The 27520-nt window shown below is 40.1% G+C and overlaps 2 protein-coding genes across 2 annotated transcripts in view; one reads left to right on the top strand and one right to left on the bottom strand.

Moving 5' to 3' along the window:
• LOC132824225 (D(4) dopamine receptor-like) overlaps positions 1 to 8104 on the top strand; it is a 36551-nt gene extending 28447 nt beyond the window's left edge. The window contains exon 4 of the mRNA XM_060838531.1: positions 7902 to 8104. Coding sequence (XP_060694514.1) covers positions 7902 to 8104 — 203 coding nt within the window. The remainder of the gene's footprint in view (positions 1 to 7901) is intronic.
• A 3297-nt stretch (positions 8105 to 11401) lies between these two features.
• deaf1 (DEAF1 transcription factor) overlaps positions 11402 to 27520 on the bottom strand; it is a 73500-nt gene continuing 57381 nt past the window's right edge. Inside the window, exons 9-14 of the mRNA XM_060838530.1 lie at positions 24781 to 24933; positions 24456 to 24602; positions 23941 to 24194; positions 21780 to 21857; positions 14607 to 14696; positions 11402 to 13253 (exon numbers count right to left, since the gene is read on the bottom strand). Of these exons, the coding sequence (XP_060694513.1) occupies positions 13149 to 13253; positions 14607 to 14696; positions 21780 to 21857; positions 23941 to 24194; positions 24456 to 24602; positions 24781 to 24933 (827 nt within the window). The 3' untranslated portion in view covers positions 11402 to 13148. The remainder of the gene's footprint in view (positions 13254 to 14606; positions 14697 to 21779; positions 21858 to 23940; positions 24195 to 24455; positions 24603 to 24780; positions 24934 to 27520) is intronic.

Raw genomic sequence — 27520 nt, 5'->3', positions numbered from 1 at the left:
TCCCACAGAGTTGGCTGTTTTCCCTAATCCATTAACTTGGTGATTGTATTATGTGTAATTCTGAATCATTAACTCAAACTGTGTTATATTGTGATCACGTCTCCCACATTCACTTCTCAGTTTTGCTTTGGTTCACTTACCTGTGAAACTCTGCAGCAACATGAATTGTTTTAGAAATTAGGTATTTAGAAAGTTGATCAATCCCGCAACACTGGAAAAGGAGAAGGCTGTTCAATCTTCCAGGATTGTCCTTACATTTTTATAAAATTGGATTTGATTGATTATTGTCAAGTACCAAGATACAGTGAAAAGTATTGTTTTGTGTATTATCCAGACAAATCATATCTTATATATATCAGGGTAATGGAACAGAATGCAGAATATAGCGTTACAGCTGCAGAGAAAGATCAATTTTAATAAATGAGAGGGCCGTTCAAAAGTCTGATGACAGCAGAGAAGAAGCTGTTCTTGAATCTGTTAGTACGTGTTTTCAAACTTTTATATCTTCTGCCCAATGGAAGAAGGTGGAGGAGAGTGTGTAACCGGGGTGGGACGGATCTTTGATTATGTTGGCAGCTTTCCCAAAGCAGCAAGAAGTACATATGGAGTCAATGAAAGAAAGGCTGGCTTTCATGATGGACTGGGCTGTGTTCATAACTCTCTGTAATTTCTTGCATTCTTGGGCATAGCAATTGCAATATCAAGTTGTAACACATCCAGATAGGATGCTTTCTATGGTGCAAATATAAAAATTAGTCATAGTCATTGTGAACATGCCAAATTTTCTTAGCCTTCTGAGGAATTAGAGGAGTTGATGTGTTTTTTGACTGTATCGTCAACATGACTGGACCAGGACAGATTGTTGGTGATATTTATTCCTAGGAACATAAAGCTCTTGATTATTTCTATATCAGCACCACTGATACAGACAGCGTTATGTCCTCCACACCGCTTCCTGCAATCGATGACCAGTTCCTTCATTCTACTGACATTGAGGGAGAGATTATTGTCTCTACATCATACCACTAAGTTGTGAATCTCTTTCCTGAACAATATCTCATCTTTGTTTAAGATTCGATCCACTACAGTGGTGTAATCAGCAAATTTGTAAGTGGAGTTCGAGTAGAATTTGGTCACACAGTCGTGAGTGTATAAAGTGTAAGAGGCTGAGTAATTAGAAACACCAATGTTGAGGAGGAGGTGTTGTCACCGGTCCTTACTGATTGCAGTCTGTGAGTCAGGAAGTTGAGGATGCAGTTGAAGAGGTGGGTGGGGGGGTGGGGGGGGGGGAGTGGACTCCTAGGTCTTGGAGTTTGGAGATGAGTTTAGTTGGAATTATGCTGTGAAGGCAGAGCTAAAGTCAATAAGTAGGAACCTGATGTAGGTGTCCTTGTTATTCAGATGTGATCATGTTGTGATAGGAGATGAATAGTAGCGGACAAAGGCAATCTGGAAGGCTGGAGCTGATGTGTGTTATTACTAACAACCGGGAAGGATCTGAGTGCATGGTCAGGGACTCTCATCAAGCCAGTCACTCTCCATGGGTTCACTCACAGAAAAGCCGATCTGATGTCTGCAGCAGTGACAGTGTGTACAGGTAGACTCAAGGGTTTCGGGGCAGGTAATATAATTTCACTGACTTTCTGTCCAAAATGAGCATAAACTGCAATAAGCTCACAGGGAAGGAATGCATTTCTGTCAGCAAATCTACTCGGCTTCACTTTATAGACCATTACGTTGTTTAAGCCTTGCCTGAGTGTGTTTGTGTGCTTCATCTGAGACTCCAGTCTGAGATCAGTCTGTACCTGATCTGCAACCTAACTCAAAATCCACATTTGCCTCAATATCTTTTAATACCTTTTGAATCGCAAAAATCAATCAATCTTAGTATTAAATTTAACATTGATCTAGCATCATTTGTCATTCACGTAAGAATCCTCAAACTTCAACCACTGTGTCTGTAGAATTGTTTCTAATTTTAGATGATTTTCAGGCGATGTATCTGAAACTTGCTGCCCACAGAATTGTTGGAGGCAATCAACAATTTCCAATGAAAATTGTATAGGTACCTGAGAGAAATAAATTAGCAGGCTTCAGGGATAGCATGGAATGGGGCTCAAGTAGTGCAGTGGTAGTGTCCCTATCTCTAGACCAGGAGGCTTGGGTTCACGTCCAGTCATGTAATAACACCTTTGAACTCATTGATTAGATAATATGTAGGAATAGATTGGGGCATTGGATTGTGCTCACATGTACTCAGTGGACCAAATAGCCTTCTCTGTAGCATAGTGAGTCCATGACTCCAAGTTTATAGTCTTTGACACTCCAATCAGTGGAAACATTCCCTTGATTTATCTATTGTATCAGAGCCCCTCAATATCTTGAAAATAATGAAAAACTTGATTATATCAACTATTAAATTTCTAAAATCTTGGGAGTATTTACCTATTTGTATAATCTCTTCTCAAGTTATTTCTTGGAGTGCAGCTGGTGCTCTGATAAATCTACACTGCATTCCATCCAAGGTTAATATAGTTCTGAGTGTGATGCTCAGAATTGTTCACAGTAATCCAAATGGATTCTAACCAGGGCTTTGTATAACTGTAGCATAACCCGTATACCTGATTTTCTGGTCCTCTAGATATAAAGGCCAGCATTTTGATATAATTTACCTGGATTCCAGAGTCTCTTCGGAACTACTCTGTTTCTAGCTTTTCACTATTTAGCAAGTAGCCTGCTTTGTCCTTCTTGAAGTCTAAAGTGAATGAACTCACATTTGCATATATTAAAATCCATTTCTCCATTCACTTTATCAATATCTCTTTGGAATTTTACACTTCCATCTCCATTGCTTGCATATGTGGCTTTCTATTCCATTATCTAGATGAATATTTAAATCACCAGCACAGATCTTTTCGGAACACCCACAGTCACATCCTGCCAATTGGACTGTCTGCACTCTGCCTTGTGTCACACAGTCAAGTTTCTTAACCAAGCCAATAAGTTGCCTTCACTTCCTCGAGCAACAAACTTAACTAACTCAGTTTTCGGAGGAATATTATCAAATACATTCTGGAAGTTGATATAAATAATATACATAGATATTTCCCTGTCTGTTAGTTTTGTAATCTCTTCAAATTTTCAATCAGGTTCTTCTCCTTCTCTTTACAAGTCTGAGCTGAGCTACTGGAAGTCAAAGGTCTAATATTGTCTTTCCCACACTCAGTGGCTGACACTGGGATTCCAACACAGAAAATGTGGGAGCTAGAAATGTACTCCATGACCTTTGTATATTTAATATTTAGTTGGAATTTTTTTTATAAATTGAAGCCAGAGTGACTTAATATCGCTTACATTGCATTAAGTTTTCTACTTGTACCATTTATTTTATAAATGGCATTTAAAACCTCTCATGTAGTATTATTTGTTCAGTAATCCCTAAAATTTTGTATCAATCCCTCTTCATACATTGTAATAGCTTCTAATCTATGGACACCAAACTTAAAATAAATCATTCCATTAATATTGGTTTTGCAAAAATGCCATGACATTTTGGTAAATCCCAACATTTGCAAAGATGACGATTGCCAATATTAGGTAAAATCTTAGGATAGATTTGTTCCTCATTCATTTTATCACGATTAGAATAAGTCTGCATCATCACTCAAGAAGATTTTGGCTGATTTTCCTTAACTTTGCTTCCCCATCCTCTCATTTATGAGTTAATCTAGCACTCCAGATTCATGTTGACAATGGTAGGAAGAGCAGGGTTATTTTAGAATATTATGTTCCCTATTGAAGTACTGATTAGGAGTTAAAAGATTACAGGATTAATAGATGATAGTCAGTAATGAAAAGTCATGCCTGATTGACTTGATTGAACCTTTTGATAACATAAAGGGACAGTGCATGAGGATAGTGTAGTTGGGTTCTGAAAGATGGTCACTGGATCCAAATGTTAACTTTGCTTTCTCTCCACAGATGCTGTTAGATCTGCTGAGTTTTGCAAGCAATTTTTGTTTTTGTTTCAGATTTCTAGTATCCACACTTCTTTGAGTTTTTTTGTTTAGTGTGTGTGATGTTGTGCATATGGATTTTCAAATGGTGTTTGACAAAATACAATATAATGGATGTGTTAACAAAGTTAAGATCTTTGGGATTGAAGAGACACTGGCAATATGGATACAAAATTGTCTGAGACAGAAAGAAGAAAATAGTGGTGAACAATCGTAGTTCAAACTTAAAGGAAATATACAGCGGCATTTGACAGGGATTAGTATTGGAACACTATTGTTTGATTATAGAATGATAACCTGAACTTGGGTAAACAGACCATAAGTTCAAAGTTTGAACTCGGAAGCCAGAAATGTCCAAAACAGAAGAAGATATTTAGAGGCTTCAGTGAGTTAGGTAGATTGGTGAAACTGGTAGATATATCTCAGGTGAAATAGAGATGTTTGAAGTGATACCTTTTGGAAAGAAGGATGAGGACGTGGAATATAAACTAATGGCAACATGTTAAAGTGGGCGGAGGAACAGAGAAGCTTAGGGTGAATGTACATATTTTTATAAAAAGCTGTTGAACTTGTTGACTTTCTAAGCCTACGCATTGAGTACAAAAGTAAGGAAGCCTCAGTGGAGTATTGTGTTCAATTCTAAGGTTACACTTTAGGAAGGATATCAGTGGCTTTGGAATGGATCTTGGAAGGGTAGACTTGGTTTATGTGAAGAATTTAGGATTGTTTTCTTGATAACAGGGAAGATTTAATGGGAGATTTAAAGGATGTCTTCAAAATAAGGAAGGACTTTGATAAAATAAAGAAGGAGAAATTGTTCCCAGTAGCAGGAGGATCAATAACCAGAATATATAAATACAAAATGATTGGTAAAAATATCAGGAGGAACAGAAATAACATTATTATGCAAAAATGTTTCTAATCTGAAATGTGCTGTCTGAAAGAGCAATAGAGGAAAAATTAACATGAACTTGTTGGACTGTGGGGTAAAGTACATGCAAGCAGGGCTCAATGAATAGTTCCTACAAAGAGTCAATACAGGCACAGTGGACCAAATAGCATCCTTGCTGTGCTATGCAATTTCAAATTTGTAATTCAAAGAGATGTCGTATTGAAGCATTCTGATTTTAGAATTGAACCCAATATTATCCCCTGAAAAATGAATTATAAAATTAGTTTATATTTAAAAAATCTAGATTGATTGGAAATAATTTTACTCCCTCAAAAAGGGTAATTTGGATCCAGTGGGACATTAGTTTCAGTTTTGTTACAAGTAGAAGGGAGAAGGAATAGACAACAAACCTATGCAGGAGGTAGATTGTTCTTATAAATATGTTAATGAGGCTTCATGTTCAATGTTCATATTCATCTCTGTTTTAAACTGAATCTGAGGGAGTTGATTTTTCCAGGTCTCGGGAACCCTAGCAGCTGAAAGGAGATGAGAGATTTCCGATCCCATTTCCCTTCACTCCACTTTCTTTCTTGCCTATGACCACCATACAAACCGTAAGAGTGGTAATGGGGCAAGAAACAAACGATGCGTGATGCTTGTATGGAGGTATGACAGGCAAGGTAGTCACTGATTGAATACAAAGTAAGGAGATTAAGAAGTAGAATAAAGTGAACCATCAAAAGAACACAAATTTAAATTATGGTCTAAAATTGTTAAATTCAGTATTCAGTCCAATAGGCCAGAAGGTTCTCCCTCAAAAGATTCTCTACCTTGATATTAATGTCTTCTTTTCACTTTCTCAGCTCTAATTGATGTCAGTCTCACTTGTTTAAAGGATGAGAAGCAGAAACTGGACCAGTTTCCCCTGAATCTGCTATTTGTTCATTTCATCAACTGTATGAGGATTGATCCCTATTCAATGACAAATAAAACCAGCCTGGATTTGGTAAACTGAATTTACCGATGGAAATGCACTGAGCAGACATACTGTTGCAACCTTCTGAAATTGAGAAGGTGGGAATGAATGTCTCACAGCTTGATCATGAATCACACATGCTCCAAATGTTACCAACTAACACTTGGTAGGTGATGAGGAAAGTTTTCCTGTTGTGATCCTGAATGCTACTGCAGAGAAGGATGCTGAAAATTCAATATAACTTTCAAAAAGGAATAGGACAAATCCTTGCAAGGGAAACCTCCTGGTTTGCAGGGAAAGAATTGTAGTTTAATGGAATTAACTGGATATCTGTGAGATATTCAGCACAACCACAATGGACTGAATAGCTTCTTTCTGTAATTCAAGGTTCTATGTTTGTGCGTGTTGAGATCATGTCAATACACTCTGTCAATTTTTCAGAATGAAAAATGAAAATTATGAATTTTTGGAGTGTCCTCAGAAAATATTTTGGTGTTAAATGTGTTTTCCTGCAAATCCGCTTGATTACACAAGGTCACAAATCTTGGAATATCAAACACCTAAAAAAATAGCAGGGAACTGCTCAAGATCCCTGGCTGCAGGATTTTCACACAGCTGTGGTGCTTGATAATTGGAGCATGTTGTTTTAAAAGGGAGAGTAATGATAGAGGTATGATTAGAGACCAATCAGCCTAACCCCATTGTCAGGCAAATTAGTTGAAAAACTTCTGAGTGTATAAATTGTCATTTAGAGGGCATGGGTTCATCCAGAATAATCAGTGTAGATTTGTTATGGTAACTTTGAATCTAACTGTCACTGAATTTTTTTGAGGAATTAACTTTTTAAGGAATGTTGAGGGCAATGATATTTGATGCAGTCAACACAGATTTTAAGCTGAGTTTTTGATAATAAGGTTCCATGTAACAGATTAATCAGAAAGTTCAAAATTTATGTAATCCAAGAACCAATGATGGACTGCGGTGGTTCAAGCCCCTCACCACCACCTTCTCAAAGGCAGCAGCTCACCACCACCTTCTCAAAGGCAACTCGGGAACGGCAAGAAATATTGGCCAGCCAGTGACACCCACAAATGACTTTTAAAAAAACATTAAGTTGGATCCAAAACTCTTGTGACAGCAAGGAAAGTAGAATGATTTAGGGGTGATTTTGTGACTTTATTAGCATGTTCTACAGGGCTCAATTGTTTCTCTTCTCTTTCTTGATATGTATTTATACTTAGATGTAGAAAACACAATTCTGTGAATGTTGCAGAATTACACAACTCTGAACTTGAACCCAGGACTCAAGAGCCCAGAGGTAGGGACATGACCATTATTCCATAAGGGCCCTCTACTCTACTGCATAATTGTCCAGATTTATTTTCTTGAGGTGCCTATCCAATTTACTTATGAAATCATTAATCTTCTCCACTTCCATCATACTCACAGATAGCGAGTTCCAATAAAATCACCCACTGATTCCAACAAGATTGACAAATCTGTGAAATGTGAGGATCAGAATGGAGTTCCACAAATTCCTTTGGAGACTCCACCCTTAACCTGAGTTGTTCTAACTTTCAGCCTCTTCATGAATTTAACAGGAAACATTTACAATTTAGTATAATAACAGAGACAATACACAGCACAGACATCTATTGATTGATCCCTAATCCAGTGTTTCCCAAACTTTTTCCCACTGCAATCACATTATGAGGCTCAAATTGTTGTGACCCCTCAGTGTGTGGTGAGAGCAAAAGGAAAAGACCTGTGAGCATGATACGAGAACAGTCATTGCTACCTCAGAATTCACAAACCCAAAATATTAGCTGGCAACCTCCATTGCAGTCCCAACACCTACATTGGGAAGACTTATCCTAATCAGATATTGCTGTCTTTGCAAATCTCATGCTTAATTTATTGTTAGCAATGACAAGGGCAATTTTCCCACCCTCCAAAAAGACAATTCCAACAGACACGCTTCTTTCCTTGTCTTCAGTGATTCTCCTTCTCATTTCAGGTGCTTTTCTCTTTTGTTGGACTCCGTTTTTTGTGGTCCATATAACAAGAGCAACTTGTGAGACCTGCCACATTTCACCTCATCTTCTCAACTTCGTAACGTGGCTTGGATATGTCAACAGTGCTGTTAATCCAATCATTTACACCATCTTCAACATGGAATTCAGGAACTTCTTCAGAAAGGTTCTGCACCCCTGTTGCTGACATGAAATTCTATTATTGAAGTGATTTATATATGAAATAGTGTTGGTAGCTTGTTTTATATAGATGATTAAAATTGTTTCCTGCTGTGACATTCAATCTTCTACTAACCATAACTGTCAGGAATCTCCACATTTTGAGATTAACAGAAGGAAAAACAAATCAGTCCCAACAGGCACAATGACCAACACCTGCATGCAATCCATGCAGGAAACTAAGTGGAATTCAAGGTCTCTTTAATTTGCAAGAAGTTGTATTTATGTAGCACCTTTTATAATCTCAGGATGCCAAAAGCTGTTCACTGTTCAAATGTAGGACATGTGGCAATCTCTGAGCACACAGCAAGCACCTACAAACAGTACTGTTATTATCACAAGATAATCTGTTTTAAAGCTGGTAGTTGTGGAAGAAGTATTGACTCTTCAACAGTAGCCATGGGATCTTTTGCTTCCACCTGAAAGCACTGAGAAACTCAGTTTGTTGTCTCACCTGAAAGACAGCACCACTGGCAGGGCAGTACTCCATAGTACTTCCATCTCTGAAATACAAACTCCCTCAGCATTGTCTCCAACAGTGTAGCACTCCTCAGTACAACCTTGGGAGTTCCTGGATTATGGGACCCAAGTCTTTGGACTGACTTGAAACCACACCCTTCTGAAAGAGAGGCAAGATGCCCATTCACTGAGTTACAACTCACCTAAAAGGTTTGATGGTTTTCATAGTATTCAGACAAAAGGATGAACAAGTGTTTATAATACTCACCCAATGAAATCAAGGTGTTGCAGCCAGTGTTAGGGTTTTAGTTCAGCCAGATTTTCTAGGCCATTTGGAACTTAACAGATGTTACAAAAAAACTTTTCACATAATGAGTTTGCCACTGCATTACTGTATGACACGATAGGTCATCCTTACTGTATTTGACATGAGTGATCATCCTTCACTACAGTGTAATATGACCTTTTGTCCCTCAGAATAGTGTGATATGAGTGACTGTCTCTCATGACAGTGTGGTATGTATCACAATCCATCACATCAATAATATATGACTGACTATCCCTCACTACAATGTGATATGACTGATGGGCCTGGTAAGTGTTGTTGACACAGATGGTCACGTGAATATTACACACTCCAATTGAAATGTTAGGGTTCAATTTTGCTTTGTTAACCACATGTAACGTAATTCACTTTGTAACTTTAAATAAACACCATACAAAATACAGTGAAAGCTAAGAAATGGCTATTTGATTGACAATCTCAAATTTGACTTTTAATTTTTGGACGGACTCTAACTTTCTTCATGATTATCAAGCATTTGTGATCACTGACAGCTCCTACACAGTCTGTGTTTAATTTGTCCAGAGCTACTATCAAGTTGTAAATGAAATCTTTTGCTGTAGCTACAATGAGGATTGAAGGTTGTGTTGCTGCCCAGGTGGGCAAGAAGATTAGACATGTAATGTGTCAGGCCTGGTGAGGTTATTGAACTTTATCTGGCAGTACTATGCAATACAGGAGTAAGGCAGTTGGACCTCCGTTCAGGTACCACAAATTACATTTATTGGTGCTTTGAGCAGCACACACATGCATGGATCTATCCGCCTTGCCTTCAATCTCCAAGAAGGATTAGCAGTCTAAATCATGATGTGGAGGTGCCAGTGTTGGACTGGGGTGGACAAGATTAAAAATCACACAACACCAGGTTATAGTCCAACTGGTTTATTTGGAGGCACTAGCTTTCGGAGCGCTGATTCTTTATCAGGTGGTTGTGAGGTTCTACATTGCACGGCGTAAAGTCCTGCTGCCCTCTGAGTGCAGATAATGTATGATTAATAATAATAATTCTGTAAAGGTTGTATCAATAAACATTTCTGTACTGTGTGTAGTGGAATTATTGAAAAATGAAACGATGCTGAGTCAGCTATGCAGACAGCAAGTTCAGCTCTCTGCATTTCTGACCAATTCAGAAACTTACACCAAAGTTACCTGTTTTAAACCAATAAAAACTGAGCAGACCCAGGAAAACTTGGTGGATCTCCCTAAGCAAGAGATAGCTGTCTTTTTAAAAATAAAACATACAACAGACTTAACTCATTTTGAAGAAATTTCATAACATGATGTTTACCTGATATTTTTAGTTCCGCTACAGGTAGCTTGGTCCAAATGGCCCATCCCAATATTTATGCTCTTCATAAGGTGATAAGAAGAAAGGTGGGATGGGGCTTATCAGCATAACCTTCTGTTCCTTTCTTCATGTGTTTATCCAGCTTCCCTTAAATGCATCTTGGGTATTCATCCAAACTACTCCCTGCAATACTGAATTCCACATTCTCTAGGGAAAGAAGTTTCTCCTGATTTCCCCACTAGATTTACAACTGACCACGTTATATTTAAGACGCTTAATTTTGGTATTGCCAACAAATGGAAAAAATCCACTCCATCAAATCTCTTCATAATTTTAGAGAGTTTTATCAAAGATTTCACACGTGGAAACTGGAGGAAGCCTTTCAATTCAGTGCACAGTCCAAAAATGTGCAGGTTAGGAGAATTGGGCATGCCAAATTGCCTGTAGTGTTAGGTGAATGGGTAAATGTAGGGGAATGGGTCAGGGTGGGTTGCTCTTCGGAGGGTCAGAGTGGACTTGTTGGGCTGAAGGGCCCGTTTCCACACTGTAGATAATCTAATCTAATCTAATCCTGTCAGATTTGTATTTCAACTCCATCCCCTGACCTTGGTTCAGTAAGCCTTAATGCACATCCAACAAAAATCTATCAGTCTGAGCTTTGAAATTTTCAACTGACCCCACCAACTAAGTTTATCACAAGAAGAGAATTGCAGAGTTTTACCATCCATTGTGTGAAAGAATGCTGCCTAATATCATGCAAATAACCTGTGTCTAGTTTTAAGGTTTTGCCCTGTTCAGAACTCCAGCCAGAGAAAGCAGTTTCGTTGTTTTACCCAATTAGTATCTCAAATGCCTCAGTTAGATCACCCTTTAATTTTGCATACAGTGGGGACTCTTAACCTTGGTCAATCATTCTGTGATCATTATTTTCGTGTTTTATGCTCTTGGCTTTAATTCTAATTTTCCTATGTTAGTGGGACAGGGCCCAGGCTTCCAGAACAAATTATTTGGGATTGTTCTGTGACCTGGAATTCATAGGGAAAGTACTTTGGATACAAAATTCATAAATTCTAATTCAGTAAACATAGTTATTTCACACAATTCACTGCCTCCTCTCCAGACACCGGAAGCAACTCCTAGATAATCAGGGAAGAAAATATTTGTCACTAAGGAAGTTTCTATAAAATACTATCATTGTTTATTGAACATGTATACAAGCATGCTTTGTCAAAATTAAAAATACACAAAACTTACAAAATACAAGAATAACTTGATAATGGCAATGGAAATTGCATAAAGTACATCAAATATGCCCCTTTTATCAAAATTAACACTTGGTGGGAAGGGCATCATTACAGTCACCCCCATTTTTCTCCAGATGTACAAACCCCTCACAGCAATTTACACCTTTATTTACAAGTATTCATTTCCAATGGCAAAAAAGGTTCACTTTCCCAGAAAGGAGAAATTCTGCTTTAATCTCTTGGAGACATTCCATTCATTACAAATTTTGCCGCTCCTCACAAGAAGCAATCCAGAAACACAGTTTCCAAGTTTAAGAAAAACGATGATGCAGTTAATGCCTGGACTACCAAGAATAATCCACACATGCATACAAGCATTTTTGTAAGTGTTCCAAGTGCAACATTGTAGATACAGCAATCATTTAATCAACAATGATTAAGCTTCCAAGAAAACTGCTCCTGATTTCATTAAACCTTCTCAGAACCCCCATCTGATCAGTTTCTGCCTCGTTATGATACATTTGTGTGTCACTAACTTACAATATTTCTTTATTACTTGATTTACTCAGCCATTAGCATTACTGGATTAATAATATAGTTTACTGCAAAATTCAAATTGTTCTATTAACACAAAAGTAACATCAAATGTTGCTATATTTGTTTTTGACATACAACCTGTCATCTCTCCAATCCAAGATCACAGTGATGGTGTAAACTTATTAACAACTAGGCTATTACAAAACCATGGTCCACCTGGTTACACATACTGATGATTTCCATTCATTTAAGTTGTCTGAATACTGCCTCATGTACAAGGAGACACTGCTAGCTCAAAGCCAGAAGCTCTTCATCAATCACTGCATCAAGGGCATGCCTTTTCCCTGCCATGAAACCTTCTAGAAGTAATCTACTAGATTGGGATACATATAGTCAATCTTTAGGTTAGAGGTCAGAAAGTGACAACAGGAGGATGCAGCCCTCATTGGTTGAGACAACAGTATGAACTAGAGTTCATCAGGTATATCCTTGATAGCAACTTTCCTCAGCAGTGAAATTAATTTTTTTTAAAATGCAGAACTAGAGGCCTACCCCTCCTCTCAATCCCCAAATCAGCCTTCATCTGAATAAGGTTGCTCCCCTTCTCCTGGCTACTTCGCTTCAACCAGATGACAGTGTGTGGGAGGGTATTAAGAACTGAGAAGGCATGAAGATGCCTGAGAAGGTGTGCAAGGGAATAAGTGTGTGTAGGAGGGTTTCTGAGAGCATAAGTGAATGAAGATGTGTGCCTCTGTCTGTGTGTCTGATAGACATATATAAAAAGACCAGTACCTCAGACTCCGTGTAAGGCTAAACAGAGAAAACAAATCAAGGACAGGCAACGATGGCTGAGTAACAAGTCAAAGACCTAATTGTGGCACATTTTGCAATATTTCCACAGGGCTTTTTCTGCAGTTTGATGAAAAGTGGGTCTGTGTAATATTTAAGTAACCCTTAACCTGCCTCTCAAGGTACTCATCAATAGCTCATGAGCAGGTATCAACATTTTCTTGTAATGCAATGTACTCAAACAATAAAAAGTCAGGCCTCCAAAATAAGAACATTATGTTCTTGAAGCTTGAATCTATGTTTTCACTATCCTAGTCACTCGAGTCAATATGCTGAATTCTTTTCAGGACCCTCAAACTTTGACTTTCTCCACATCGACATCTGTCACCTGCACCTCCTCTGCCTGTACAGTGAGTGCTGTTGGTTGCCCACACACGTGTTGATGGTCCTTCCAGTCCTAGAAAAACAAGATGGCAAACAAAATCATTTTTATGCACAGATGAATGGGCACAATCAGTAATCTGACAGATCTGACCTGAAGCTCATATTACTTATTTATTGCTTTTCCTGCACTGAATTATGCAAAGCCACATAGTCCATTATTAGAAAAATTATAAGTGCTGGAATCTGAAAACCTAGATGGATTACTTGGGTCAGACACTGATCATTCACCTCCTCCATCCTCCGAAGCCAAAATTATACAACTGAGAATTTCAGCACAGTTTCTACCAGCCTACAATGCAAATCTCTCTTCAGTTCAGAACTAATTGTCAATCATCAGTTGTCAAACAGAGTAGAGCTGTCATACCAAACAGGAAAATGGTCATCCTGGATAGAAGTCGGTCTTCTGAGTTAGGTCCTTGGTACATTAACAGGACAGTATAGTAGGGAGCTTTATTCTATACCCAACCCTAAACTGTACGTTCTGTATGAGTGCTTGATGGGGCAGACTCTCAATGTAGCCCAACACTGTACTGAGTAATTAATGCTGATACTCAATTAACATTGAGTAATTAATGCTGATGTTGTTCCAATGGGTATTAGACTAAACAAAAAAAGCTATATAACAAAGTAACTATCAGAGCTCAATGCATATCATTCTCCCCTGCATCAGAACAACATTGTTCAAGTCTCACTCCAAAGACCTGAACACATAATCCAGGATAAAGCCTACAATTCAATATGAAGGAGCATCGAACTGCCATAGGGCAAAACTGAATAACAATACTGAGAGTGCGCTGAACCATCAGAGGGGCAGTACTGAGGGAGTGCTACACTGTAGGATGGCAGTACTGACCAAATGCTAAACAGTTGGAGGCTCAGTATTTAAAGAGTGATGCACTGCTGGTGTGTCAATATTATTGGAGAGCCGGTGCTGAGAGAGTGCTGCATTATCAGATGATCAGTGCTGAGGAAATACTATACTGTTGGAAGGGCACTATGGAAGGAATGCTGCACTAGCGGAACACACTGCTGCATGATCTGGGGTGTTGTCTTTTAGATAAGATATTAAACTAAGCCCTGCCTGCCATCTTAAACAGATTTATAGGACACCATAGCACTATTGAAAGAAAAACTAATGAATTCTCTTCACTTTTCAGGCAAGTATTTATCCCTCAATCAATATCACTAAAAGTCGATTATTCACTCATTAGCATTTGTGGGAGCCTGCTGTGTGTTGTTTAGCCTCTGACATTCCTACATTACAACACTGACTCCAATTCAAAAGTATTTAATTGGAAGCAAAATACATTGGGACCTCCTGAAAATGTAAAATATGCTTTCGAAATACAAGTTCTTTATTTCTCACCTTTCGTTGACAAAATGTTGAACAGTAATGAATCTTGTGACATCCAGTACACTCATTCATTGCCTCCCGCCCACAGTTCACACAGGTTTGCTATAAAGAATTATGGTTAGGAAAAAGATGAGTAACGGTTGTTCCTTGGAATCTTTGCATTCCATGCTTGGCTCCAAACCATTATTTGAGTTTTGATAAACTTTAAAATATAAAAAAAGGGAACAGTAATTCAATATTCAAGAGATACAAACTATGAATATCAAGCCAGCGTCTTCAGAAAATAATCGGTAAACATCATGGTGTTATTTATACACCAGTAAATGTTTACGAGTGAACAGAACAGTACGAAGCATCAGTCAGAACAAGCCCACAGATTCATTCACTGAACTCTCAAAAGTTGCTTTGATTTGAATTCTTGGGATGACAAATTTGCAGAAGCCTATTTTGCTAAAACCTCCTCAACAACAAAGTGGATTTCACACAGCATCACACAGAATTTACAGCACAGGAACAGAATGTTTGAGTCAAGTGAGCCAGTATTTATATTCCAGGAGAGCCTAAAAAAAACTTCCAATCCCTTGAACCGTAAACTTACCATTCTATTTCTTCTTCTTGGAGACATGACCCTAGCTTCCTCTTACGGTTTGAACACTGAATGAAACATTGAAAGGGTGATTTAAAGATGACTGTAAGGGCTGTGGATATTTGAACAAGTTAGGATAAAGCTAATATCCTGTGAACCATTTGCACTGCAAGAATAATTCGACACTGGCTGACGCCTACTTTTGGATTTGTTTCTTCTCAGTTCTCAGTCCTCTTCTGCTGACAGTATGGACAAACTCAGAGCAACAATTGCTGGCCCTCAGGGAAGAGCACTGAAGGACTGCAAGACTGTTGGAATTGGTATATTTTGGACAAGAGCTTAAACCCAGTCGCTATTTTCTCCAGCGCACTCAAAAGACCAAGATGTCCCCAGTGCACTATCCCTCATTCAAAATCACGAAGAAAAACTGTTTTATCATCAATTTCATTTTTGCTACATTTCCTACATTACTACAGTGACTATACCCCCCTCCTCCCACCCGAGGCTGTGAAAGGAGTTATAGATATGCAAATTTGTATGGCATTTCTATGTCGTCATTGTCAACGGGAATAGTACCAGAGGACTGGAGGATAGCGAATGTGGTCCCATTGTTCAAGAAAGGGAGTAGGGATAGCCCTAGTAACTATAGGCCAGTGAGTCTGACTTCAGTGGTGGGCAAAGTCTTAGAGAGAATGGTAAGGGATAAAATTTATGAACATCTGGGTAGGAATAACGTGATCAGGGATAGCCAGCATGGTTTTGTGAAGGGCAGGTCGTGCCTCACAAACCTTATTGAGTTCTTTGAGAAGGTGACTAAGGAAGTGGATGAGGGTAAAGCAGTAGATGTTGTGTATATGGATTTTAGTAAGGCGTTCGATAAGGTTCCCCATGGTAGGCTAATGCTAAAACTTCGGAGGTATGGCATTGAGGATACATTAGAGGTTTGGATTAGGAATTGGCTGGCTGGAAGGAGACAGAGGGTAGTAGTTGATGGATTATGTTCATCTTGGAGCGCAGTTACTAGCGGTGTACCACAAGGATCTGTTTTGGGACCATTGCTTTTTGTTATCTTTATAAATGATCTAGAGGAAGGACTTGAAAGCTGGGTAAGCAAGTTTGCGGATGACACAAAAGTCGGTGGAGTTGTGGATAGTGAGGAAGGAAGTGGTAGGTTACAGCGGGATATAGATAAGTTGCAGAGCTGGGCGGAAATGTGGCAAATGGAATTCAATGTAGCTAAGTGCGAAGTCGTTCACTTTGGTAGGAATAACAAGATGATGGATTACTGGGCTAATGGTAGGCTACTTGGTAGTGTGGATGAGCAGAGGGATCTTGGTGTCCATGTACACAGATCTCTGAAAGTTGCCACCCAGGTAAATAGTGCTGTGAGGAAGGCATATGGTGTACTGGGCTTTATTGGCAGAGGAATTGAGTTCCGGAGTCCTGAGGTCATGTTGCAGTTGTATAAGACTCTGGTGAGGCCTCATCTGGAGTATTGTGTGCAGTTTTGGTCGCCATACTATAGGAAGGATGTGGAAGCTTTAGAACGAGTGCAGAGGAGGTTTACCAGGATGTTGCCTGGAATGGTAGGAAAATCTTATGAGGAAAGGCTGAGGCACTTGGGGCTGTTCTCATTGGAGAAGAGAAGGTTTAGGGGAGATCTGATAGAAGTGTATAAGATGATTAGGGGTTTAGATAGGGTAGATACTAAGAACCTTTTACCGCTAATGGAGTCAGGTGTTACTAGGGGACATAGCTTTAAATTAAGGGGTGGTAGGTATAGGACAGATGTTAGGGGTAGATTCTTCACACAGCGGGTTGTGAGTTCATGGAATGCCCTGCCCGTATCAGTGGTGAACTCTCCTTCTTTATGGTCATTTAAGCGGGCATTGGATAGGCATTTGGAAGTTATTGGGCTAGTATAGGTTAGGTAGGATTCGGTCGGCGCAACATCGAGGGCCGAAGGGCCTGTACTGCGCTGTATCCTTCTATGTTCTATGTTCTATGTTCTAAACATTGACCAGAAATTAAAAGCAGCTCTCAGCAACCCAATTCCTGAAACTAATTAAAGTACATTTCCAACTGACAATAATGGAAGCCCAGGCTTACTTGCTGCAGATAATGGAGTGACATATTTTCTTAACAGGGAAGTGGTGTCTGTGGCATCATAAGGTTCAGGTTAGCCATGGAAAAGGGCAAAGAGCAATCTAAAGCAAAGAAAATGTAACACTGAAATGTAATCAAACAATGGGTTGCCTTTAAAGAAAAGATACTTTGTTAGAAGCAAGATATATTTCAACAAAGGAGAAAAGCTGCGTTTAACAAAGCCGAGGTTCCTCAGATGACAAAAGAGACAGAGAGCAGGATGAAGCAGCAAAACAGTGTCTTCAACAGAAGTGAGGTTGATGACAAGACAAAACCTGGCTAAGTTGAGGAAGTTGTCACAAAGCCAGTCCTTTTCCTAAAAGCTGTTCCTTTTCTCAAGGATTTTTTTCAGAGGGGTTGTACACAGGCCGGGCCCTGAACAGCTGGGTTGATACAGAGATGAAAAGGGTATAGGGTGGCCTTTTTGTTTATATGTAAACAGATGAGACTTTGGGCCACAGCTTTCATGTTTTAGAAGTAACATGTATAATGAAAGGGGACTGGTCAGTCCTGAAAGCTGAAATCTTGTTTGAGTCAGTGCAGCGATGGACTGTGTGGAAACCGGCTGCTAGACTCTCTCTCCATCTGCCCTTCTAGCATTCGACCTGTAAGCCTTTGTTTCATTTTTGCTCTGTGTTTAAAGGGGTTTGTTCATTGGGACTGTTGCGTATTTTCAGAACAGCATAATTAGGTCTAGTTTGGAAAGATTGAGCTCTGTGAGCACTCTATATTCTGTTTTTTTGTGTTACATTCCGTAATATTGTGAATAAATTTTTGACTGTTTTAAAACCTGATATTCAACCTCGCTAACTTACTCTGGGTAATCCTCCCTGTACACTTACTGAAACAAATAGCAAAGTTATGGCCTGGGCTGCCTGCTTCAGAATGTTTTGAGTGGTCTGGCCAAGTCCATAACAAAGTTCAGAGGGGTAAAGAAAAAAGAAATAAGAGAAACAAAGACAGAGTATGGAAATATCCTGTCAGCCAGTGGATATACAATTAGATAAAGCTAGAAACTGTGGATGGTGGTGATCTGAAATAAAAACAGAAACTGCTGAGTTTCTCCAGCAATTTCTGTTTTTGTTGTAGTGGATACACAGGATTGGAGAAGGAAAAGAAGTGAAGTTTATGGTACATACCAAAAACTCAAAACTCCTAACATCCTAGAGACATACAGAAGGTGTAGGCAGTCACTTAAAAAGAAATTAGGAAAGCGAAGAGGTGGCATGACAAAATAATGGCGGATAAATAAAAGAAAATCAAAAGTCATTTAACAGAGGATTAAGTAATACTGTGTGTGAAGCCAGAAGATTTAAGTGAGGATTTGAATCAGTATCTTGCATTTATATTCACTGTACAGAAAGACAATGTATGTACAGAAATTAAAAAGGAGGACTGTGATAAATAAGCAAATTACAATTGAGGGGAAGGAGTTTTGGATGAGCTTAAAATTGGATAAGTCCTCAGGTCCTGATGAAATGAATCCCAGGCTGCTGTGGGAGGCAAGGAAGAACATTGCAGGGGCCTGACATTAATTTTCAAATCCCCTCTGGTCACAGGAGAGGTGCCAGAGGGTAGGAAGACAGTTAATGTGCTACCATCAGTGCAGAAGAATGGTAAGGATAAATTAGGAAACTACAGGCCAGTAAGTCAATTGCTTTATTACATTTCTGTAGTACATTTTTTTTAAACTTTAGACTGTTCGTTGCCTTTTTCTACAGTACCATAAGGTTCAGTTTAGCTCATTCATTCATTGGTGGTCCCTCGCAGACAAGGATGACTCTCTTCCGCTCTCAGGGCAAATCCATAGGTGGCTGTACAGACTGATGCTGCTACCGCAGGCTCTGTAACACTTGGGACAGAAGATGGTTGCAGGAAGGGCTGGGTGGGGCATTGGTGAGGCAGCATGCTCCTTTCGCTGTTTACATCCGGTCTCCACTTTTACCCGATGGCAAATCTCGAGGTGCTTGACCCCTTCCCGAATACTCCTCCCTCATATTGGATGGTCTTGGGCTGGTGATTTCCAGGTGTCAGTGGGAATGCCATACTTTGCCAGTCAAGCCTTGAGGGTGTCACTGAAGGCTTCCTCTGTCCACCTGGGGAGTGCTTGCCATTTCAAAGCTGAGAGTAGAGCATCTGCTTGGAGAATCTCGTGTCGGTCATGCAAATGATGTGCCCAGTCCATATTAGCCAATCAGGGTTAATGTAGGGGTATGGGTGGGTTGCGCTTTGGCGGGTCGGTGTGGACTTGTTGGGCCGAAGGGCCTGTTTCCACACTGTAGGTAATCTAAAAAAAAGGTTAGTCAGTGCCTCAATGCCGGGGATGTTGATGTGGTCAAGGACACTGGTGTTGAAGTGTCTTTCTTCCCAGCAGATTCACAGGATCCTGCACAGGTAGCATCAGTGATAGTGCTCCATCATCTTGAGATGTCTGCTGTATACAGTCCATGTCGTGGAGCCATATAAGAAGGTGGGAACCACCACAGCTCTGCATAGCACCATCTTGGTGTCCAATCTGAAGTTGTTGTCCTCAAATATCTTTTCCTCAGGCAGCCAAAGGCTGCGTTAGCACACTGGAGATGATGCTGGATCTCTTCATCTGCTCCTTTAGTCGACAGGACACACCTGAGGTGTTGGAAATGGCCACCACTCTCTAAGGCCTCCCTGTGGACCTTGATGATCAGGATGTCACTTCATAATGCCAGGCCAGGTTGGTGGAGGACCTTCAGGTTAGCTATGATACCATGGACCCACGGGCCAGTGAGTCTAACATTAGTGGGAAGGAAATCTTTGGAAAAAGAATCTGAGGGCGAGGATTGATCTCTACTTGGAGAGACAAAAAGGTTAATCAAGCTTAGTCAGCATGACTTTTTCAGGGAACAATCAAATCTCACAAATGTGAGTTTCTCAATGAGTTGTCATGGTACATAGATGAGGGTATTACAGTTGATTTGGTCCATATGGGCTTCATACTGCTTTTAACAAGGTCTCACAAGGGAGACTAATTAAGAATGTAAGAGCCCTGGTATCCAGGACAATTTGGCAATCTGGATCCAAAATTCATTGGTGTTAGGAGGCAGACAGTGATGGTGAAACGTTGTTCACTGGAAGCTATCATCCAGTGACATACTGCAGAATTTGATGCTGGTCCCTTGCTGCTTATAGTGTACCTTAATTATCTAAACACGAACGTAGGAGGTTTAACAAATATGCTTGTAGAAGCCACAAAAACAGGTGGCGTAGTAAATAGCAATGGCGATAGCCTTGGACTATAGGACAATACAGATGAGCAGAATGGTGGCAACTGAATTTTAATCTGGAAAGGTATGAGGTGATGTATTTTTGTAGGACTGACATGACAAGGTAATAGGCAATGAATGCTGGGAACCTAAGAAGTACAGAAAATCAAATGGACCTTGGTATGCATGCCCACAGGTCCTTGGAGGCAACAGGTTTTGTGAATAAGTTGGTTAGAAAATATATGGGATCCTTGCCTTTATTAGTCAAAGCAGGGGTGTTATGATGGAGCTGTATAAGATATTAGTTAGGACACAGCTGGAGTACTGCATGTAGTTCTGGTTGCCACATTATAGGATGGATGAGATTGCTATAGAGAGGGTGTAGAGTACATTGGTGCTTGATGACTAGCATGGAGATGATTGGAAAATCGGCCTCTTCCCACATTGTAAAACCCTATGACTCTGTGAGGTGGTGCAAAAATGGAATACAGAAATCCTCTATGGTGCAGTTAAAAGGGGCAGTACCAAACATATTCTGTGAAGATCTATATGTGTAACCATTGGCTAAGGTATTTAGATTTGCTGTACTTGGATTTGCAAAAGGCTTTTGATAAGGTCCTTCGTAAGAGATTAGGGGCAAAATTAAACCAAATAGGATGGGGGTAATATGTTAGCATGGATTGAGAATTATTTGAAAGAGAGGGAACAGAGAGTGGGAATATATGGGTCATTTCTAAGTGGCAGAAAGTGACTAGTGGAGGATCATAAGGGCCCCAGCTATTCATGATATACGCAAATGACCAAAGTTTTACTGACTATGCTTTGGATTACCACGTTTGCAAGCCTTTATATCTGATACCTACAATGATGTAAAATGTTTGGCAATATGGAGCTAATTTAGGCAGTAGCTCTGGAAAAGCAGATGTAGATAATTATCACCATTATTACAATAAAACAATTTAAAATGTTGTCAAATTATGTAAAACAACAACTTCACCAGGTCCTTTCACAACCACAGGGTGTCACTCAAGCTAATATTGTGCTATTTTTGAATTGTAGTCAAACACTTTTATGACAAGATGTGATCCCAGTAGCAACAGTGTGACTACACATCTGAGTTTCTGTAACAGCTAACAGCAGACATCACATGACACCTAATCCACTGTTTTTGTCAGGTAGCCGTAAATCAGGAAAACGTGATAATTCACCTCTCACCTTAATGATGATCTCAGTTTTACCATCCACATCCTCAGCTGAATGAAATGGCACCTGGCTCTGGTACTGGTTTAGGTTCTACGTTTAACAGGAAACAAACTATTTGTCAGTGAAATGCACCTTAACCTCATTTAACATTTAACATTTCCAATTTTTAATCAAAACTTAAAATCAATTTCAGCCTCGGCTTCAAAATGATTTTAAATATCTCTCTTCAAGCAAAACCCACATTAATTCACACACTTTGTGAGCATCACCTGCTCAGCCTCATGATCATGGGGACTAGAAGGCTAAAATCCTCTCTCAATAATTTTTGTGCAAAAGTATGGAAAATGAAACTTGAATTTGCATCTGATTTTTTTTGCACTAAAATTTCTGATGGGAAGAAACTTTCTCTATTATTTAGCTTGTCAGACAGGAAGAGGAGGCCAGAGAGGTGCAGCTGTCAAAGATTACCAAGACAAGAGTTGGTAGGGAAGAAGAAAGATATGCTGTGAAGATGGAGTGAATTGAGAAATTAAGGTCAATGAAGTTAAAGCTTTGTCATTGAAGACAGCATAGAGTAGGGGATTCACAGGAGGCTAGGGTAGGAGACAAAGGAGCATTTTATATTTGAACATTGAATATCATCAACAAGTTAATGGGCCTTGGCAGGCAATCAGTTCTGGACAGTATGGAAATTATGGTGCACAGTGTATAGGAGGCTAGTGGAAGTAGCTGTATCTTTAATGTAATGAAATCTTCCAAAGTGCTTAACACAAGTATTTTAAAACAAAAAGTATGGCACTGAGCTGCAAAAGGAGATATTACGTCAGATGACTAAAAGCCTGGTCAAAGAAGTAGGTTTTGAGGAGTGTCTTAACATAGGAAAGCCAGATGGTGAAGTGGAGTGGAATTCCAGAAGTAGCACTCAAGGACCTGAAGTGACAGCTCCCAATGGTGGGTTGATTAAAATTAGATTACATAGGAAGCCAGAATTAGAGGAACAGAGGTACATCTTGGGGCTGGACAGGATTATAGAAACATTACAGAGGGATTTGAAACCTAGGCAGTGAATTTAAAAATCAGGAGACCAAAGTGAGTTAGTGAACACAGGAGTGTCAGGTAATAGGACACTGTGTGAGTTAAGACACAGTCAACTTGAGACAACCTCAAGTTTATGGAGGATAGAATGTTTCAGATCAACCAGGAATGTACTGAAATAATTGGGTCTAGAATTAACAGAAATGAATGAGGGTCTCAGCAGCAAAGGAGCTGAGGAAAAGGGTGAATAAAGGCATGTTACAGAATTAGAAGTGTATAGTTTTAATAATGATAAGAATGAATGAGAGGCCAGCGGCTCAAATCGGGATCAGATGGAACAGTGAGAATGCAAAAAGACGAGCTGAATTGGAGACTGTTGTCAAGAAGAGGGACGGATTCGGGAACAAGAATTTGGAATGGGAATTGAAAACAATAACTTCAATCTTTACAAAGTTTAATTTAAGGAAATGATTGCTTATCCATACATGTGAAAATTAATGTTGTACTTTTGTAGAACGTTGCCAAGGGGCAGTATGGAGATGAGAATGTGAGGGAGCAATGGATAGATCCTTGGGGACACGAGAGGTAACAATGCAGGAGCAAGAAGAGAAGACCTTACAAGGTCATGTCTCAAAGGAATGACAACAGGGTGAAGAGTTTTAGCAGTACTGGAGGTGTAGCAGAGCAGAGAAGATGCTGAAAAGATGAAAGTCAGCACTCTTACTAGTGAATCAAACATGGGCTCAGAGTTGAACAAACTGAGGTGGCTTATTCCCTAAGCAAGTAACTAGTGAGTGGAATGGAGTCATGCAGCAGGGAACAGCAGAAGGGAGGAGGGAGGAGCTGGCTAAGTGGGGATCAAGGAAAGGGAGGAAACAACAAACTGTCTTCAAACATCAGCTCCCAGTCAGTTTGGGACAGGAACAGAAATTGGATCATGGAATTTGTTCCCAAATCATGAACTGGTGTCCTTGATTGAGACCAGGTTGTGAATAAGATCTAGGCCTCTATACCTTTGTATTGTCCGGCCACTTGATGCAGTCCCATGGTCTGACTGATATCAACGTTGATGTTTTTACACAGAGTATCCCAGCTGCTGTACCATATATCTTATTGGCATGAGATTAATGCCACTTACCCCTTTCCTTTCACGATCTGCTTGCAGTTTGGCTTGTGCAATCGCGCCATCTTTTGAAGCGATGCTGGCTTGCTTTGCTTGCTCTATCAGTGTCTTTAGCTGCTGAGCTGTGGCCATCAATGAGGTGACCATCTCTTCTAGGTACAGCCAGCTGCGCTGCTCAGCTACCTCTAATCCATTCAAGGCTGTAGATGAGATGGTTTTGGTTGGGGTGGAAGGAGTTGGCACTGCAAGGGCAGGGAGTGAGCTTAACACTATAGAAAGCAAAGAAAGAAGATGGCGATGGCTACATTGAAACTCTTGGAATAATTATTCAAAGACGTGAAGTCATTACATGGTCTCAAAACTGAGCACAACAGCCTGACTGTCCTGGACTGAATGACTTGTAGCCACAACTGCTCAGCGGGGATAAATTTGCAATCATTCAACAGATCTAAATCCATCTTAAACCCTTGCATACAACGCTCTGCCCTTCTTCATCCACCACCTCTGTTCCTTCCTTATCCATGACTCACCTTGTGTTCCCTCCTCAAATTCACTAATACTCTTTGATGTGTGCGTGTCTGGGCTGGCAGCTGCTCCCAGTGATGTCGGTGATACAGACTGTGGAGATGAGCGTGAGGGTACTGTTGTATTGGTTTCCACCTGGGTTTGTGGTCTCCCTGTGCAAAGAGATAGTGATCCATGAGCTCCACGAATAGATTTTCACCTCACAATGTCAGTACAAACACCCTATGTACATTATCTGTACAATGTAAGAACTTAGGCATTCTGTGGTGAACTCAGCAAAAGTGTAAGTCACCATCACTTTGAACTTACATTACCAGTCGCTCTTCCTACCTTGAGCTCCATTGTCTCCACAGACTTCAGGAACCCCCAGCCCTGTACGGCCTCCCTGGCGGTGAGCCTCATGCGCTTGTAGGGGGTAAGGGGTTTTATTTGCTGTATCCCACCACCAGTCTCGGCAGGGCTGTGTCTGGTGAATGCCATCCTCTGAAGATAAAGAACAGAATGCATTGATTGTGAAAGATGAATATTCTGCAAATCAGCCTTTCATTTCATGTATGGGAGAACAAAACACCAAATACTTTAAGAAGCTGACAATGAAGAGATGGAGTGAAAGTACTTCTGATTAACTTGCTGTGTCCAGTTAGCCAGCAATTACAACCTGCTAATATTTAGCAGCAATGCCTTCTCTGTAACAAACCATATATAATATTTGCTGAGAATCTAAAATAGAAACCGAACATGTTGGAAGTACTCAATAGGTCAAGAAGCAAACATGGAGACAGAAACACAGTTAATGTTTCAAGTCGATGGCTTCAAGAATTTAGAAACTTAAAACAAACACAGGGGAGGAAGAATAGGATGGGCAGATACAGATGAAAAGAAAATGTCTCTAATGGAGAGATGTCACAAGTGAATTACACTTTTTCTGTAGCTGCCGGCCTCACTAGGCATTCCTTGCAGGTGCACAGATAATCAGAGACCACCACCAGCTTATAGCCAGATTAAAACACGTCTTCTGGTGGTGTTGCTCCAGGTAAGGCTAGCTATGCTGGAAGCAGCTTTAGTGTGGTTGGCATCAATGATTTAGATTCTTAAAAACTGTAAGCTTATTAAGAAAAATCACACAACAAGTAAAATTAAAGACATTAAACAAACAACTACCTTCCAAAGCTAAAATAGAGAACACTGTTAATATACAGGGCTTTTAGTGTTTGATTAGATTAGATTAGATTCGTACAGTGTGGAAACAGGCCCTTCAGCCCAACAAGTCCACACCGACCCTCCAAGGAGTAACCCACCAGACCCATTTCCCTCTGACTAATGCACCTAACACCATGTACAATTTAGTATGGCCAATTCACCTGGTCTGCACATCTTTGGTGCTGTGGGAGGAAACCAGAGCACCCAAAGGAAACCCACGCTGACATGGAGAGAATGTGAAACTCCACACAGTCACCAGAGACCAGAAATGAACCTGGGACCTTGGTGCTGTGAGGCACAGTGCTTACCACTGAGCCACCATGCCGCCATTATAAGGAGACAAGTCAGTAATTCAACTGTGGAGTTAATTGTACAGAATCACACAATGATGCAACACAGAACAAAACTATTTGGTATGTTGTGCTTATTGAAAAAGCTGTTCAGTTATTCCAATTCACAGGCACATTTCCCCTTAACCATGGAAATATTCCAAGTTATTTTTATAAATTTGCTGATGGGATATGGGCATCGCTGGCTAGACCAGCACTTGTTGCCTGTCCCTAGTTGCCATGGAGCAGGTGATACTGAGCTGTCTTTTTGAACCACTGCAATTCTCAGGATACAGGGAAATCCACAGAATATTGTTAGGAAGGGAGTTTGAGGATTTTTTACCCAGCGATATTGTTTGAATGGAAAGTATTCGATCAAACTCATGACTTGTGTCTTGCAGATGAGGACAAGCAGATGAGGGCAGAGTAGAGTTACTCACCGAAGAATTCCTACCATCTGATCTATTCTTGGAGCCAGAGCATTCATATAACCGGTTCAGTTCAGTTTCTGGTCAATGATAATCTCAGGATGTTGATAGTGGGGGATTCAGCAATAGCAATGTAATTAAATGTCAAGAAGCAATGGTTAGATTTTCTCTGGTATAAGACGATCACTGACAGTCACTTGTGGCATGAATATTACTTGCAACATTTCAGTTCAAGCCTGGATGTTGTCCTGATCTGACTGCACATGGACTACTGACTGCTTCAGTATTTGAAGAATTGCAAATGGTGCTGAACAATGTTCAGTCATTACCAAACATCCCCATTTCTAACCTCATGGATAAGGGAACTGATGACATAGCTGAAGCTGCCTGGGCCTCGGGCACAAATCCTCGTGCTAGGTATGATTGCAAATAACGAAGAACTTTCAATTACTAACAACCCCACTATGACCACTACCCACAATACTCCCCTGTCTCCACCCCTGGATTCCTATTGAATCCAACTTTGATAGGGCTCCTTGATGCCAAAGGCCTGCTTTGATATTAAGAGCAGAAATGATCACCTTAGCTTTGGGGTAGCATTCCCTCTAATTTGTTTTCCTTCTACATGAACATCCAAGGTCTGTATGAGGCAGCGATTTTTTGAACTGGAAGTTAATGCTATATCTGTGTCAGCATGTATGAAACACTGAAGTGTGTATGTGAACGCAGAGCTGAGAAGAAATATTGCTCTGGAGTTCAGCTGTTTTAAATATTTGGACCGAGGCAGTAATGAGGTAAGGACCTAAGTTGCTCTGGCAGAAGTCAAGCTAAGCACTACTGAGCAGACTACTACTTTGCAAGAACTGCTTGATAGCACTATCAATGTCATCTTCCATCGCTTTGTCAAGAGTAGATCAACGGGGCAGTAACAGGTTTCGCTGAATTTATCCTGCTTTTTGAGTATTGGACAAACTTGAATAATTTTCCAAATTGTTGTATAGATGCTGGTACTGTGGTTATACTGGAACAGCTTAGCTAAAAGCCCAGCAAGTTCTGAAGCACAAGTCTTCAGTACTTTTGCCAGAATGTTTTCGGGCCCATAGCCTTTGTATT

Source organism: Hemiscyllium ocellatum, chromosome 18 (genome assembly GCF_020745735.1).
Source record: "Hemiscyllium ocellatum isolate sHemOce1 chromosome 18, sHemOce1.pat.X.cur, whole genome shotgun sequence".
In the NCBI taxonomy this organism is placed as follows: domain Eukaryota; kingdom Metazoa; phylum Chordata; class Chondrichthyes; order Orectolobiformes; family Hemiscylliidae; genus Hemiscyllium; species Hemiscyllium ocellatum.
The sequence above is the reverse complement of the archived record's forward strand: the minus strand, read 5'-3'. Positions and strand labels throughout refer to the sequence as shown.